A 15,000-nucleotide genomic window follows, 5' to 3' on the forward strand; every position below is an offset into this window, starting at 1 on the left:
AGAGAGCTGAGAATCTGCAGCTTTTTTCAATGAGATATTTTTCATTTAGTCAAAGTGTGGTGCCACTGACACCCACTGGGCTGGACTGCGGCAGCACGGGATCTCGCCCGCAGCTCAGATGCGAGTCGCCCCGTTCTCTTCACTAAACATGAAGAAAAGGCCTTCCCCTAGAGCACGGAAACGTCGTGGGAAGCGTAGACACAACACGGTGTGTAAACAGTTCGCCAGAGATATAAACACCAGCGCAAGAACTATGCCCACACCGTTGGAGTGGAGCGTCCTTTAGCGGAAGATGCTACCAGCTCGCTTCTCTTTTTTAGGCAGGTGCCCCCCGCCAGTGCGTCTTTACCCAGAAAACCTCCTGGAGCTGGGGCGGGGGTTTATGAGGACAGGGCTTGGCTCACCGCACCTCTTTCCCCTGTGGTCTTGTCCGCTGGTGGTCCGGGCGGCGCAGGGGTAAAGATATGGGGGTCTGTCTCGCACCGGGTGAGCCCAAGCCCGGAGGCTCCTGGCCCTCCCTGCAGCGTGCCTAAAATATACAACCTGGAAGGAAACGGCAACAAAGCTGGGGGAACATGAGCCGCCACGATTCAGCCTGAGCGTGTCGAGAGAACCCGGTGAACTGATCACGTGACCGGGTGTAATAACACAGTGTGCGAGCACTCAGGGATGGCCTTGGGTTGTACTCGTTGTTGTTGTTGTTGTTGATGTTGGTCTTGTTGTTGTTGATGTTGTTGTTGATGTTGATGTTGTTGATGTGGATGTTGTTGATGTTGTTGTTGATCATGTTGTTGTTGTTGATGTGGATGTTGTTGTTGTTGTTGTTGTTGTTGTTGTTGTTGTTGTTTCTGAGACGAGGCCCCGGAATAGGGGGAAGGCAGCAGTCGTGTTTGCCGCTGCCACTCCCCTGTAACCCCGAACCTGAACCGCTCCGCCCCACCCCCACCCCCTCTATCTGGGGGTAGACCCTGTGCCCTCCCCAGCAGCTGTCAGGGTTGAAGGCGTGGCAAAATGTCCCTACCTCCTAGCAGCGAGCTCGAGGGTAAGAAGGCAAGCCTGACGTCACCTGGAGATTTTAACACGCACGGATTTGGAAAAAGAAAACTTTGACGCCTTTGTTCTGCGTCTTTTATTTTTCAGCGCGGCGCATTTCTACAAAGTGACAGGGGTTAGCCTTTCTTCCCAACCGAAGTATTTGGGTGTCAGACGGACAGCTGCGAGCTCGAATGCAGGCTGAGGCAGGGTGACACGTAGAGCTAACGATCGGGGGCGAGCATGCCGACATGGGCGCGATGACAGATACAGACTCTCTGCTTAGCGTTTACAGCCACGGCTGCTCAGTGTATCTCATCTCTAGCTCTTAAAATATCCCAGAGGGCTCGGGGTGGGTGAGGGTAAATGAGGCCTGACCTCTCTCCAGCCCAGTGCCTAAACTTCAGCTCCTGGGACGGTGTGCCACCTGGGGCCCTGGAGCAGTGCTCCTTTCACGTCTCTTCCCCTTAATGAGAACGGTGGTGCACTACAAAAAAATTAAAGAAATAAGTCAAACTCAACAAAATCAATAGTTGTGTTAAGAAGAGCAAGAAATAGAAACCTAAACAAGTAATATTTAGATTAAAAAAAAAAAAATTTCGGCTCAATAAAAAATATTCCCCATCAGATTTCAAGATTTGCCAAATGGGATAAGAAAATATCACTTGTGAAGCAAACGGTAACTTCAAACAAACAAATATCTTTTTTTAAAAAAGAAAGAAAAGATTTTAAGTCTCATTAGAAGACTAAAACACATGTTAGGACAGATGTGAGTTTTTTCGCAGTGCAATAAATATTCTCAGGATGTTGTGGCACCTGGGACCCCGTAGCAGGGCTGGTTTCAGGCCTGCCCTCCTTAATGAGCCCGGCGGTGTGGAGTTTCTTGGCCCAGGGAGCACGTGCCGCTGCTATCGCCCTGATTAACGGCCCCTGATAATGGGCCGGATTACTACCCAGCTGCTCCACTTCCACCACCGTGCAACAGCTGGAACCAGAACCCAGAGACAGGGGTACACAGGGGGGGTGCGCTGCGAAAAAATCTGTGTCAACCGCTGTTTTAGTCACGTAATGAGACTTAAAATCAAATAGGAAATATTTGCCAGTTTCAAGTTCCTCTTTTGCTCAACAAGAGAAACCTTATTTCTATTTCTTTTGTTGCTAAATTAGACAGAAAGATTGCCAGTGAGGTGAGTATTTTACTCATTTCAAGATTTGCCGAATAGGATGAGACAATTTCAAGCAAAAATGTACTTGAAACAAGCTAATATTTTCTACTCTAATATGAAATTGGCATATTAGTCATATTAAAATACTGAAACTTGTGTAAAAACAGACTTTTTTGCAGTGCAGATGCAGGGAGAGCAAGAGGGAAGACGAGGGTAGCATGTCATGCCAATTAGGACTATCCCTCGACCAGGGCTACCCAACCCTGTTCCTGGAGATCTACCACCCCTTCGATCATTATTCGACCTCCTTGGTTCAGGAAGTAAGTTTGTTAGTGAAATGAGGTTAGTGCAGTACATGGCTTGAGGGAATACCTGGAGACTCTGTGGTCCACAGGAGCTGTGTAGCCCAGCTCTAAACACCAGCCCTGTTCCCTGGTATTATGTTATCCTTGACGACGCTATGCTGAATTCCTCTGGTCCAGGTGTGAGGTTAGGGCGCGCACTTCCTGCAACAGGGCCGAGCTGTAGCACTAATGCTGAAAAGGCAGAGGGAGGGCCCAGGCATAGTAGTAGGATTATCTTTCCTTCCATGGCAAGCATTACGTTAAGACTACATTTGTCAGGGCTGCCCAACCCTGTTCCTGGAGATCTGCCGTCCTGTACTGTCGGTTTTCATTTCAATCCCAACAAAGCGCTCCTCATTCAACGGCTCCAGATCTCGTTGAGCTGCAAATTAGTAGAATCAGGTGTGCCTCCTTTTCAGCTTTAGCGCTACAGCACGGCCCTGTTGCAGGAAGTGTGTGCCCGAATCTCACACCTGGCACAGAGGAATTCAGTCCCATCTCCACCAGGGGAACAGGGCTGGCGTTTATCAATCAATCAATCCATTTTTATTTGTATAGCGCTTTTAACTAAGGGCCTTTGTCACAAAGCAGCTTTACGGAGAAACTGGTCCCCAGGAGTAAGCCAAGGGCAACAGTGGCAAGGAAAAACTCTCTGAGCAACAGGAAGAAACCTTGAGCAGAACCTGACTCAGTAGGGGAACCCATCTGCTGCCGGTTGACACCGGTTTGTTGAAAGAATGGTTTTAAAAAGAAAAACGGATGAATAAAAGTACATAAATGTCCAATTAAAAAGTCGAAGCAGAGATGAGGTATGGCAGGGACACCCATGGGTGGCTCTGTCAGGCATGGGGACAGGCTTGGTGGTCCAGCTGAATCAGCCGGGCAGGAGGGACGTACACAGTGGAGGTCCTGCGGGCCGCAGTGTCTGTAGGCATTCGCTTCGACCATGCACTACACAACCTGATTTCACAAATGAACTTACTTACTGATCCAAAGAGGTAAAATAATGACTGAAATCAGGTGGTGTAGTGCATGGTTGGAGTAAGTACTTTCAGACACAGCAGTCCGACTGGGCTCCTTTTTCCAAGCACTTATTTTTTCACCTTGTTATTCCTTTTCCTTGCTCCTTTTCTTGCTCCCTGCTCCTCCCACCACGAGCGGCAGCAAAAAGAGGTGTGAAATGGAGCTGAAGAAGGCGAAATGGAGAAAAAACGTGAATTAGGCAAACGGAATGTCCTCGCTCCTTCAAACATCGGTTCTCAGACCCGTCGGTCACGGACGTAGCAGATGCGTGGCAGATGGGGTGAGGCGATTCATACGTCACGCATCGTTCATGCGTCACGCATTCCGAAATGAAATGCTTCCACAAAAAGGAACGCGCTCATGTTTCCTCGCTCAAGAAAGGTTTGCGAGCCTTTCTAACGTCTAGCTTCTAGCTCTCGGGAGGAACGTTTAATGGGTCGGAATTTCCTTAAAGATGGCGGCGGGCCTTGATCGATTTCCGGGTCAGGCAAAAAAGAAGGAGACGGGAGGTGAAAAGCAAGTGATTGGAAAGATCCCCTGGGGTTGAATAGAGGGGGCTGAGAGCAGGAGGGCACGGTCTAAGGGAAAGAGAAGCAGGAATGACGGGTGGTGCTACAGTCAACGGACGGGCCTGGGGAAAGATGGATGGAGGGAGTACACCCGTAGAGAGATGGAGAGGTTGACGGGCGGGAGGAGGGGGTGAGAGGAGAGGTAAACACGGAGGGGTTAGGATAACATCGGAACCCGTGTTTACCAGCCCCCCCTCTCGTCATTCTCCCCGCTCTGCACCACGGCACAGATTTAAAGTCAACAACATTCACATCAAACGCCCCCGGGCCCTGGACGCGGAGACGATGAACACCGGGCCGCCTGGTTCCGCCCCCCCGCACGCGAGGCACCGAGTGTTTGGTCTATTCCTCCTACCAGCGGGTGCAAACAAAATGTTACAATGGGGCCTGAAGTCTGTCTCCCCCCCCCTGACTTCAGGATACCGCAGGAGAGATAAGGAGAGCCGGTCTGCGAGTGCGATACTGGCGGCAGATCTGATTCCAGATCGGAGCGTATTTGGCAGGAAGTGCAACGGGATAGCCTCGCTGTCCCCCGATTGGCTGATAAGTGCTGGGGCATTCACAGCGTGTGTGCCATTCCTATCTCATCAGGAAAAAGTGGCGCCCGGCCGGATCTGTCCGTCAGACCTCGCCGTTCATCTGTTCATCCCGCCTGTTTACTGGAGAGATTTTCGCTTCGGCGCTTTTGCTCTGGCGCTCGAGCAGACCCAGTCTCGCTCCCGGAGGTGTTCGTGAGAAAAAACAAGGGGAATCTCAGTGTACCTCTCTCCCTCTCTTTCTCTCTCTCCCTCTCCTTCTCTTTCCCTCTCCCTCTCTCTCCCACTCTCCCTTGCTCTCCCTTTCTCTCTCCCTCTCTCTGTCTCTGCCTCCCTCTCTCTCCCTCCCTCTCTCCCTCTCTTTTCCTCTCCTCCCTGCACCCAGCTTCTCCCCTCCTCAGTGTGATCTTTAGATTTTTTGTACTTTTGATGATTTATTCTGTAGAGTCACGTTTGAAGCTCTCAATGTGACACCGGCGTTGTCCTTGTGACTCGCTTGCGGCAACCCTGGCTTCAAAGTGCCTCCACGGTTCTGGTCGGAGAGGGCCCTGCTCCATAAATCATCCTCCTGACAATCCAACCAGCCCATATCAAGATGTACCAAATAAAATGGGCTTCTGGAGATTGGCTGGAAATGCACAGTTATCGTGTAGATTGAGATTGGTATCGGAACACTGGCTTTTTGGCATAGGCTATTGGAATTAACATAAATCAACATGGGACAAACTGTTTAGTGCAACCCTCCTGCCTGCCATGTTCCCATCTATGCACACTGTAAGTCAGTGTCAGCAATTATTTTATATAATTCTTATATTATTATATTCTTATATTTAGAGTAAAAATTTCTATTATGTTTTTGATTTTAAAAAAAAAAGACAAAAATATTCCCACTAAGGTGAGACTGTTTTGCTGATTTCAACATTTGCCAATGAGGTAAGAAAATGTCTCCCGTCAGGCAAACCCTAATTTAAAACAAACAAATAGTTTCCACTCGAGAGAGAAAAAAATATGATTTTAAGTCTGTTCATAAGACAAAACAGACAGGACAGACTCTTCTTTTGCGGTGTAGTTGTGAAGGCTGTTTGCGTGCGGACTCCCATCTGTGCGTGCGGCACGACTGTGGCCACCAGCACCGCCGCTTGCCCTGTCCGCAGCCCGGAACAGAGCTCCGCGGCTCTCTGAAGATGAAAGGAATTCTGGGAAGAACTCTGCGGAAGCGAACAAGGAGATCAAACCTTCCGCGGATGGGAAAATCGAGAGAAAGAAAGAAAACCGGCCTGAGATAAATTTTGCGACGTGCGAGTGTGTATATGCTTGTGTTCGCCTGCCAGCGCGAGCGAGTGTGTGTGTGTGTTGTTTCTTCCCTGCTCATCCCTGTTATTTGTGGAGAGAGAAGCCCTGCTGAGTCTGTAAGTTCAGAAAACAAGTGAAGTGGCGGAGGGGTTTGTTTGTGTGTTGGGGGGTTAGGGTGTTGGGCGGTGTGGGGGGAGTTGTTTTATTTGACTTCAATAGGGAAGAGTGGTATGGGTGTTTATTTTCTTCTCACAGATGAAGCAAGGCGACATTGCGGGGGGGCTTTGGGGGATGGGGGGGGGGGTGGTGGTGTAAGTCAGGGGTCGCCTCTGTGAAGTGCTCAGGCTGGTTCCAGACCAGCTGTAATCTTTCGTAGTGTCAAAATCCCACCCCCCCCACCCTTCCCGTTAGCATGGTCCAGAACTCCCCTTATCTCTGTCACTGGGCTGGTCTTTGACCCCCCCCACCTGGAGGAGAGAACATACAAACACACATACAGTACAGCGCCCCCCTCAGGACAGGCACCAGCATAGAGCCTTAGCTATCGCTTCCCTTCCCTGGAACAAGGGCCCTAGAGGACACACCCCACCACCACCATGCCCATTCAGGTGTCTTCTACCCCAACAGATTGACCTAGACCCATAGACCATTGGGCTTTTTAGGGTCCTGGAGCAGCCGGGGGTCAGATTCCCCTCCATCCCCTCCCCCCCCCCACTATGGTTCATACGCCGTGTGGACGTTTGCCTCTCAACACCACCCCCAAACCTCCACCCGCCACCCCGTGCCAAGCTCCCCTCTCCGAGGGCGAGATGCGTGATGAAGACACGCCACACTGACCGCACAGCCCACCACCCACCCCTGCTGTCTCACCCCACACCCCACACCCCCGTGGCCTGGGTCCCTCCATGTGAGTGAGGGGCGCCACAGGCTGAGGGCCAGGCCAGCGTGTCAGGGATAAAGGGGGCCATCGACTCCAGCTCCTCCATCTCATCAGGCCCTCAACGGCCCCCAGGCTATTTCAATAAGACTGCCTCGAGAGAGAGGGAGCGAGAGAGGGAGAGAGGGAGAGGAAAAGGCAGGATTGATCTCACCATTTCTCGGGTCTGCCATATTTGAGCCGTGCTAGGAAATGGAAAGTGGATACTGGTCCATTGTATACCCCTCCTTAGCACCACTGCTGCTGCTTTATTAAAGCAAGATTTGGGGGTGTGGGGAGACGGGGGTGGGGGGGGTTTCTCCAAGATGTGGGGGATTTGCTTGCCCTCACGCCCACAAAATCCCTCTGTTCCTCACTTCAAATAAAAACCGCATTTCCCTCCCGGTCAAACAGGCCCAACAAACTCTTGTTTGGATGGATGCAACCGAGAGTGGCTGATCTTCACAAGGACCTTTACAAATCAAGTCTGTTTTTATTAGCTGAGCAAAAGACTCAGATTTTTGAACTGAGGCGTGACAGTTAGAGTCTTGATCTCGAATCATCACAGTACATTACATTACAGTCATTTAGCAGACGCTCTTATCCAGAGCGACGTACGATAAAGTGCAAATCAGAAGTACAGTTCCAAGTCCTATAGTGATCATATAGATAAAACTTAGCAGCTAGAATACCCCGGATTCTAAAATAACCACTCGACAGACACCTGTACCGGGATAGGGGACGAGACACAAGCCTTCCTGAGGAGCTGCCTATCACAGCCTGACCGAACACTCATTCCATTCCGTCCATCGCAGACAGAATGGAAACAATACACACTCTGAAATACAGTAAAACACAAACCCTCTGTCTTCATATTTTCAGAATGAGTAATAATCACATTGAATTTTTATCAAACTTCATTCTGAAAATCCTGTATTTTATCCTCACAAAACAGATGTTGGCAATTCCACAGTAACAGACGTTACAACTGCAGGATATTTGAGCGGTAAAGTCCAATACAGCTACATGAGAGACTTGACATATCCTTTTATAACCCTCTGGAGGAAATAACTCTTACCAGTCTCTGTTCTGTAGATGTATTGGGATTTACCAGCAAAATATCCAGCGGAATACCCATGTGTAGATGAGCCAAAGGATGTCCAATGTCTTGATATGAGCTATCTGTTTAAGTTTAACCTGGGTAGTTTATGGCTGCATGTGAAATTCACAGAAATTCAGCATTAATGAGGCAGGTACGTTCCTGTGGTGAAGCAGAATCCACCCGGATTATTTTGCGGTTGCGTGCTTCTCGCTCCGTGTTCACAGAAAAGAGGAATTTTTCTTCCATTCTTGCTGCAGTGGAGACTACTTTTTTCAGGGGGTGGGGGTGGGGGGGTGCATGGGGGGGTAATAAAAGAAAATAACTTCTCAGTCTAACCTTCTGGAATGTACCGTAATTTAATTCCAGTACCAAAAACAAGCCTCACTTTTTCCCCACTTTTCTTTTGCCACTTTCCTGGACAGTAACCAGTGACTCCAGGTGAAAACACTTCAGTCCTGCAGAGAGACGGCAGGAGGGGACGAGGGGGGGTTTGAGGGGCTCGGGGGGGGAGCTAGGGTGGGCCGGGGGGGGGTCAAACTGTAGGGGTTTCATTTCTCAATTTCCATAATCTTGGCGGTTCTCACAGCAGTTGCTTGGTATGGCAACAGGATGTGACACTACCAGGCATGAATGAGAGCTACCTTCCAACACACACACACAGACACACGCACAGACAGACGCACTCAGACACACACAGACAGGCACACACACACTTGCACAGATGCACACACATGCATACACGCACACACATGCATACGCACACACACACATGCATATGCACATACACACACGCACAGACATATGCACACACACAGACAGACGTGCACACATGCATACATACACACACACAGACAGACACACACACACACAGTCGCACACTCACACTCTGTGCTGTGGCAGCTGGGGCAGGCCAGGGGCAGTGGAAAGGGGGGCCCTCGCGGGACAGACCATGTGCTGGAGAGGGGGGATGAAAAGAACCTTATGCACGCACGGCGGGTTTGGGGGGAGGTGGGGGTGGGCTATGGCTCCAAAAATACTAGAGCCAAAGAAAAGCCCACCTCACCTTTTCATTCCAGTGGCAGGGGAACTGCAGCCAAAGGTCCCAGAGAAAAAAAACAAAAAAAACCTGAAACCGAGTATCGGACCGCAACCTCCTCCCTTATTCTCTCCCGCTCATCTGTGAAGCCCATCTCTCCCGTTTCCACCGAGGGGTGTGGCGCGGCCTCCCCCGAAATCGCTCGGCGGGTGGAATGTTGACCTTGTTGCTGTCCGGTGGGGCTGGGTGGGGTTTGGCGCCGAGACCGGAGACCTCTGCAGGAGCGCAGGGTGTCGTTACAGAACCAGCGCCACAGCGCCACGCCACAGACAGAGAGGAGCCTTCACCCATGGAGCACTGCAGCCGCACTGCATGCTGGGAGGCCATGAGCCCCGTGAAGAAGCACAACTGTTTTGCAGCCTTGCTCGCCGATTCTATTTAATTTTCCATACGCCGGTCATCTGCCCAGTGCTCATTAAACGGGTCCAGTATAGCCTGTTTATATTCAGCAGGGTGAATTAAATGTTTTATTCCACCTGAATTAAAGGTTTTATTTGTGAGGCTGTAGCATCGTAAAGTCCCAGCAAAATAAACAGCCCTGCATAATTTACAAGCTGCTCTTGAACGGAGGGACTCGCGCGCACACTCTGTGCGGACGTTCAGGGCCGAGCACGTCGTCGCCAGCGCTGCAAGAACCCAAAAAAATAAACCGGAACGGACTCACGGGACTCTAGAGAAAGAGACCGCTGTTGAATGAAATGTGGTCCCGCCATCTTTCAGAGTGCAGCCTGTCACTACACTGAGGGGTGTGCTGGGATTTTAACGGGGGAAGCGGGACGTATACAGGCCCATGAACCTTTACTGCTCGCAATATTTCCTCTATAGTGTATTAATGTCATATTTGGTTAAGATGTGTTGACACTATAAATACAAATGTCTTTTTCATGATACAGTAAGTATTTGGACATTGATACAATGTTAAAGGGCTCTAATTCCTACATGGCTCACTTCATATTATATTATATTAATTACAGCCCTCGAAATGTGTGTCGCTGTCCAAATACTTGCGGACCTCACGGTGTATGAGGTGAAAGACAAATTTAGGTATTTCTGCTAACCTTCACACACCGTGTACCATACACACACTATGTTTGAGATAATGTGTTATCTCTATAAAGATAAACTTCAGCACAGTAAAAAATAAACATTAAAAAGGTCACCATGACTGCAACTCTTACTTGTTGTTATTGCAAGATTGCTATCCCAGAATTTTAACAAGCTGTTCAATTTTCTTCATGTTTTGAGGAATTTACTCTCATTAGCTATGAACAGTACGCAGTGAAGAATAGTAGTCCCCTATTCACATTGAGCTTATTGTGATATTTTGCAAATGATTACATAAAATTAGGTGATAATTAGATTTTTTTAACTGATCAAATTAAAGACTGAGATGAATCAATTGGCTCGCACATACAGTACAGTGTCGAAACTTAAATATTTGGTAGCAAAGCAGCAGTTTGAGAAGTGCCGGTCTAGTGAAGGAACACTGGGAAGCCAAGTGTGTGTGTGTGTGTGTGTGTGCCCTGAATTTGATGCATACCAAAAGCTCCGCTATTTTTTAGGAAAACACAGAAATGCATCAGACTAGTGGCAAATCACGTCACAGCTTGCCATAAATGGAGGGGCAACCAGTGAGCCTCGGTAGTCTGTAAACTATGTCCATGCACTGCATACGTTCATGTGTTCAGTGGTGTATGTTCATGTTCTTTTCTGTACTTTGGCAATGTAAACTGTATCCAGTCATGCCAGTACATGTGAATGTGAATGTGACTGTGTGTGTGTTACAGGCCCCCCTTGGGTGAGCCGGCCGGTGGACGAGAGGCAGTTGGTGAAACTGGGGCGCACCGTGCGCCTGTCCTGCCCGGTGGAGGGCGACCCGCCGCCGCTGGTCCTGTGGGTGAAGGACGGCCGGAACGTGATCCGCGGGTGGAGCCGCTACCGCGTGCTGAAGCAGGGCCTGAAGATCAAGGAGGTGGAGGAGGACGACGCCGGCGTCTACGTCTGCAGGGCCATCAACGGCTTCGGCAGCGTCTCCCTCAACTACACCCTCATCGTCATCAGTGAGTGAGGCCTTCTGTCCACCTTCTGTATCCTGATCCCTCTGTACCTTCTGTATCCTGATCCCTCTGTACCTTCTGTATCCTGATCCCTCTGTACCTTCTGTATCCTGATCCCCCTTTACCTTCTGTACCCTGATCCCTCTTTACCCACTATACCCTGATCCTTCTTCACCTTCGCTACCCTTCTCTATTTACCTTCTGTATCCTGATCCCTCTTTACCTTCTGTACCCTGATCCCTCTTTACCCACTGTACCCTGCTCCCTCTGTACCTTCTGTATCCTGATCCCTCTTTACCTTCTGTACCCTGATCCCTCTTTACCTTCTGTACCCTGATCCCTCTGTACCTTCTGTATCCTGATCCCTCTTTACCTTCTGTACCCTGATCCCTATTTACCTTCTGTACCCTGATCCCTCTTTACCCACTATACCCTGACCCCTCTTTACCCACTATACCCTGATCCTTCTTTACCTTTGCTGCCCTGCTCTATTTACCTTCTGTACCCTGATCCTTCTTTACCTTCTGTACCCTGATCCCTATTTACCCACTATACTCTGATTCCTCTTTACCCACTATACCCTGATCCTTCTTTACCTTCTGTACCCTGATCCCTCTGTACCTTTTGTATCCTGATCCCTCTTTACCCACTATACCCTGATCCTTCTTTACCTTCTGTACTCTGATCCCTATTTACCCACTATACCCTGATCCCTCTTTACCTTCTGTACCCTGCTCTCTTTACCTTCTTTTTGTACCTCCTCTATCCTATTCCTCCTTTACCTGCTGTAACCTACACTCTCTCCACTTATTCTCTCCTGCTCCATTTCCACCTTGTCTACTTTTGTTCATCAAGGATCAAATTTCCCAAATATACCCTGAAAGTATAGTAATGTTCTCTTTGGGGACAAATTAGCAAAAAAAACAACAACCAAAAAACCAAAAACAAATGAATTATATATTGCTGGCTAGGGGTACAGTTTAATACCTATAGGGTACCTCCCCAGCAACAAGCATTTGTACATTTTTTCCATCAAGGTTGGATTCACCCATTCAGCACTAAGTAGCCCTACACTTCATTTGGTAACACTTTCATTGAAGGCTCCTACATAAGAGCTATATAACTCCTTCATAAGAACTACATAGTACATTTATATGCACTACATAAACATTCATAAGCAAATGGGCATATGGTATGTTATGTCAACATTCATGCAGCAAGTGATATTACCATGACTTACCAAGTGAAGTGACACAAAATCTTTATGTTGGTTATTGACATTAGTAGTGACATATGTATTGCTTGTGAATGTGCTATCAATCAATCAATCAATTTTTATTTGTATAGTGTTTTTAACAAAGGGCCTTTGTCACAAAGCAGCTTTGCAGAGAAACCGGTCCCCAAGAGTACGCCAAAACTCCCAAACAGGAAGAAACCTTGAGCAGAACCTGACTCAAGAGGGGTTTTTAGTGCTATATAGTGCTTATCAATGAGTTATATAGCTCATATGTAGGCGCTTTCACCCACTTTTTATACCTATCTCTGTACCTTCTCTTATCTTACTGTATTTAAAAATGACAACACACTCGTACAACTTCTGTCCCAGACTCTCTGTGTCCTTCTGTCCCTTTCCCGTTTGTGAATAGCTAAGCTAACTAAGCCACCGTAAGATCTCGTATAGTTTGCTGATGATAAGGAGGCAACGTTTGTGCACAAATGGTGCCTTTGTCTGGGTGTGGAAATGTTCGGGGCTTTATCTTCAGCAAACACAAACCTTTTCTTTTACTCATACATAGTTTGGCTGCGTATTGCTGGTCCTGGGTGTGCAATCTCCAGCATCTCATTTCACAAGTAAATAAATCTCCTTCAACACCCCACCTCCTCTTCCCTCCTCTTCCCTTCCCCCCATCCCCCATTTCTACTCACTCAAGTACTCTCCCATTCAGTAACAAATTAACCAATCTACCTCTGCTGATTCTTTCCCATCTCTCTCCACGTCCTGTGCCTCTCATTTAAAAGTTTCCTTTGAGGTGTACGATCCCAAATATGTGATTAGAGTGTTTGTAACTGAACATTCTAATTCTGATGTAACAATCACGACTAGGCAACTGAAAGCAATGGGGTTCTATAACATCGACTTGTTGGAATGTTGGAACATAAAAACAAAAAATATGCTGTTCAAAGGGTTAAAATTCAGCCTTCCTTATAAACTAATCACCACCAGCAGCACCCCATAACCCTGCGTCAGTGTCTGTGTACAGACTGTGTCTTGTCGGAGTACTCTTGGGCCTCTGGGTAGCTCCCCATGTGCGGGTAATGTAATCAGTGTCATCTATCCAAGGTCGAACACAGCACAGTAGTATATCAGGAGAATGATGTGTGAAATAACAAACCGTTATGAATGGGCACAAAAAAGAGAAACAAATTCAGCCTTCTCCGTGTCCTCAAAAATGTCTACAGACTCTGTATGGCCTTCGACCCCCGGCCCTGCTGAAACAATTTCAGCCCTTCTGGAAAAAAAGAGGGAGAGCTCGCCGAGTGCATTCATGTTAGACTTATACTGGATTACACTTGGCATGACTGACAGAGCTGGCAGGCAGCGGGCTATTAAATCAATATGGTTTCATTTATGCAACACGAAATGAAAACGTACAAGTGCGCATTGTGCAAAAAAGGGAAATTATGGCTCGTTAGCATTAAAAAACGAAGCCTTTACAGCTCATATGTCTGGATTCATATCAATTTCAGAGAACAAAGGAGTCCTTTACCTACTGTGTCTGTCACACAGTGCGCTCCTGTCATACAAGAGCTGCAGTTGTTTACGACGGTAACTCAACACCACCGTCTTCATTTTCAATTTCTTTGACTTCTGTCAGACGCTGGGAAACTATTAATGAATGAATTAAGTAAGATTTAGCTTAGTGGAGCACTGAAGTATCTGATGGGACTGGGTGTGAGAGACAGAGAGAGAGAGTGTGAGAGAGAGAGAGAGAGAGAGAGAGTGTTGGGGGTGGATGTTGAGGGTAAGGGTGTGAGGTGATTGGTCTCGGTTGGGGGCACTGTGTGTGTGGGACGCGCGGTTCAGGCTGGGGCTGGTGTGTCTACGAACGCATGACTGACGACTGCTGAGGGCCTCTGGACCTGAGCTCCGAAGGCCTACCTTCAGAGGGAGCAGTAACTCTGCAGGAGTGTGGTGGTGTTGAAAGGCCCTCAGACTCCAGGCATGGGGTCCTTCCTGTGGTGCGGCCTGGTCCCTGGGCCTCCGGAGCTGGGCTGTGGGAAGGGGACCGAGTCATAATCGGCCGGCTGACATTTTAGAGCGCATTAAGCGTTTTAGCCGGGGCCTCTGCGTCCGTGATGTCCCCTCTTGGCGCGCGTAGATCGAGTGGGCCTCCAGTACGAGGTGGAAACACGGCCTGTTGCTTTACTGTTCTCCCCCCCCGAAAAAGGGCCGGGGAAGTCACGGCCCCCCGGTTCCCTGTGGAATTTAAGTGGTCGTTAAAACGGGCGGCTAATTGCCCCTAAATGAAAGGAAAGCAAGGGCAAGACAATAAAAAAATTTGAGGACTTTGGTTTCTGTGAATCACATTGGAGGCATTTCATGAGTGGAGGTTTGCACCCCCCCCTCCTTTACTTACTGCATTCCGTCCCATGAAAACCTCCCCCCCCCCCCATCCCACATTCTGAGTAACGAATCCAAGCTACTAATTTCACAGGTGTTCTGTAAAAACATGACCAAAATCCATAAACTTGCAAAATTCCACAGTTTCAATCATTAGCCTTGCGTTGAAAAAGAAAAAAAAACCTCAAGTCAGCGCTATTTGCTTTTTCGAAAATAACTGCACTGTAGCTGTGAAGGTTCTCAG

At 48.4% G+C, this 15,000-nt stretch overlaps 1 protein-coding gene across 1 annotated transcript in view; it reads left to right on the forward strand.

The window, feature by feature from the left end:
- The window catches only part of fgfrl1b (fibroblast growth factor receptor like 1b), a 39,550-nt gene that overhangs the window by 9,691 nt on the left and 14,859 nt on the right, over positions 1–15,000 (forward strand). Inside the window, exon 3 of the mRNA XM_061235317.1 lies at positions 10,865–11,137. Within this exon, the coding sequence (XP_061091301.1) occupies positions 10,865–11,137 (273 nt within the window). The remainder of the gene's footprint in view (positions 1–10,864; positions 11,138–15,000) is intronic.

Source organism: Conger conger, chromosome 3 (assembly GCF_963514075.1).
Source record: "Conger conger chromosome 3, fConCon1.1, whole genome shotgun sequence".
Lineage (NCBI taxonomy): Eukaryota > Metazoa > Chordata > Actinopteri > Anguilliformes > Congridae > Conger > Conger conger.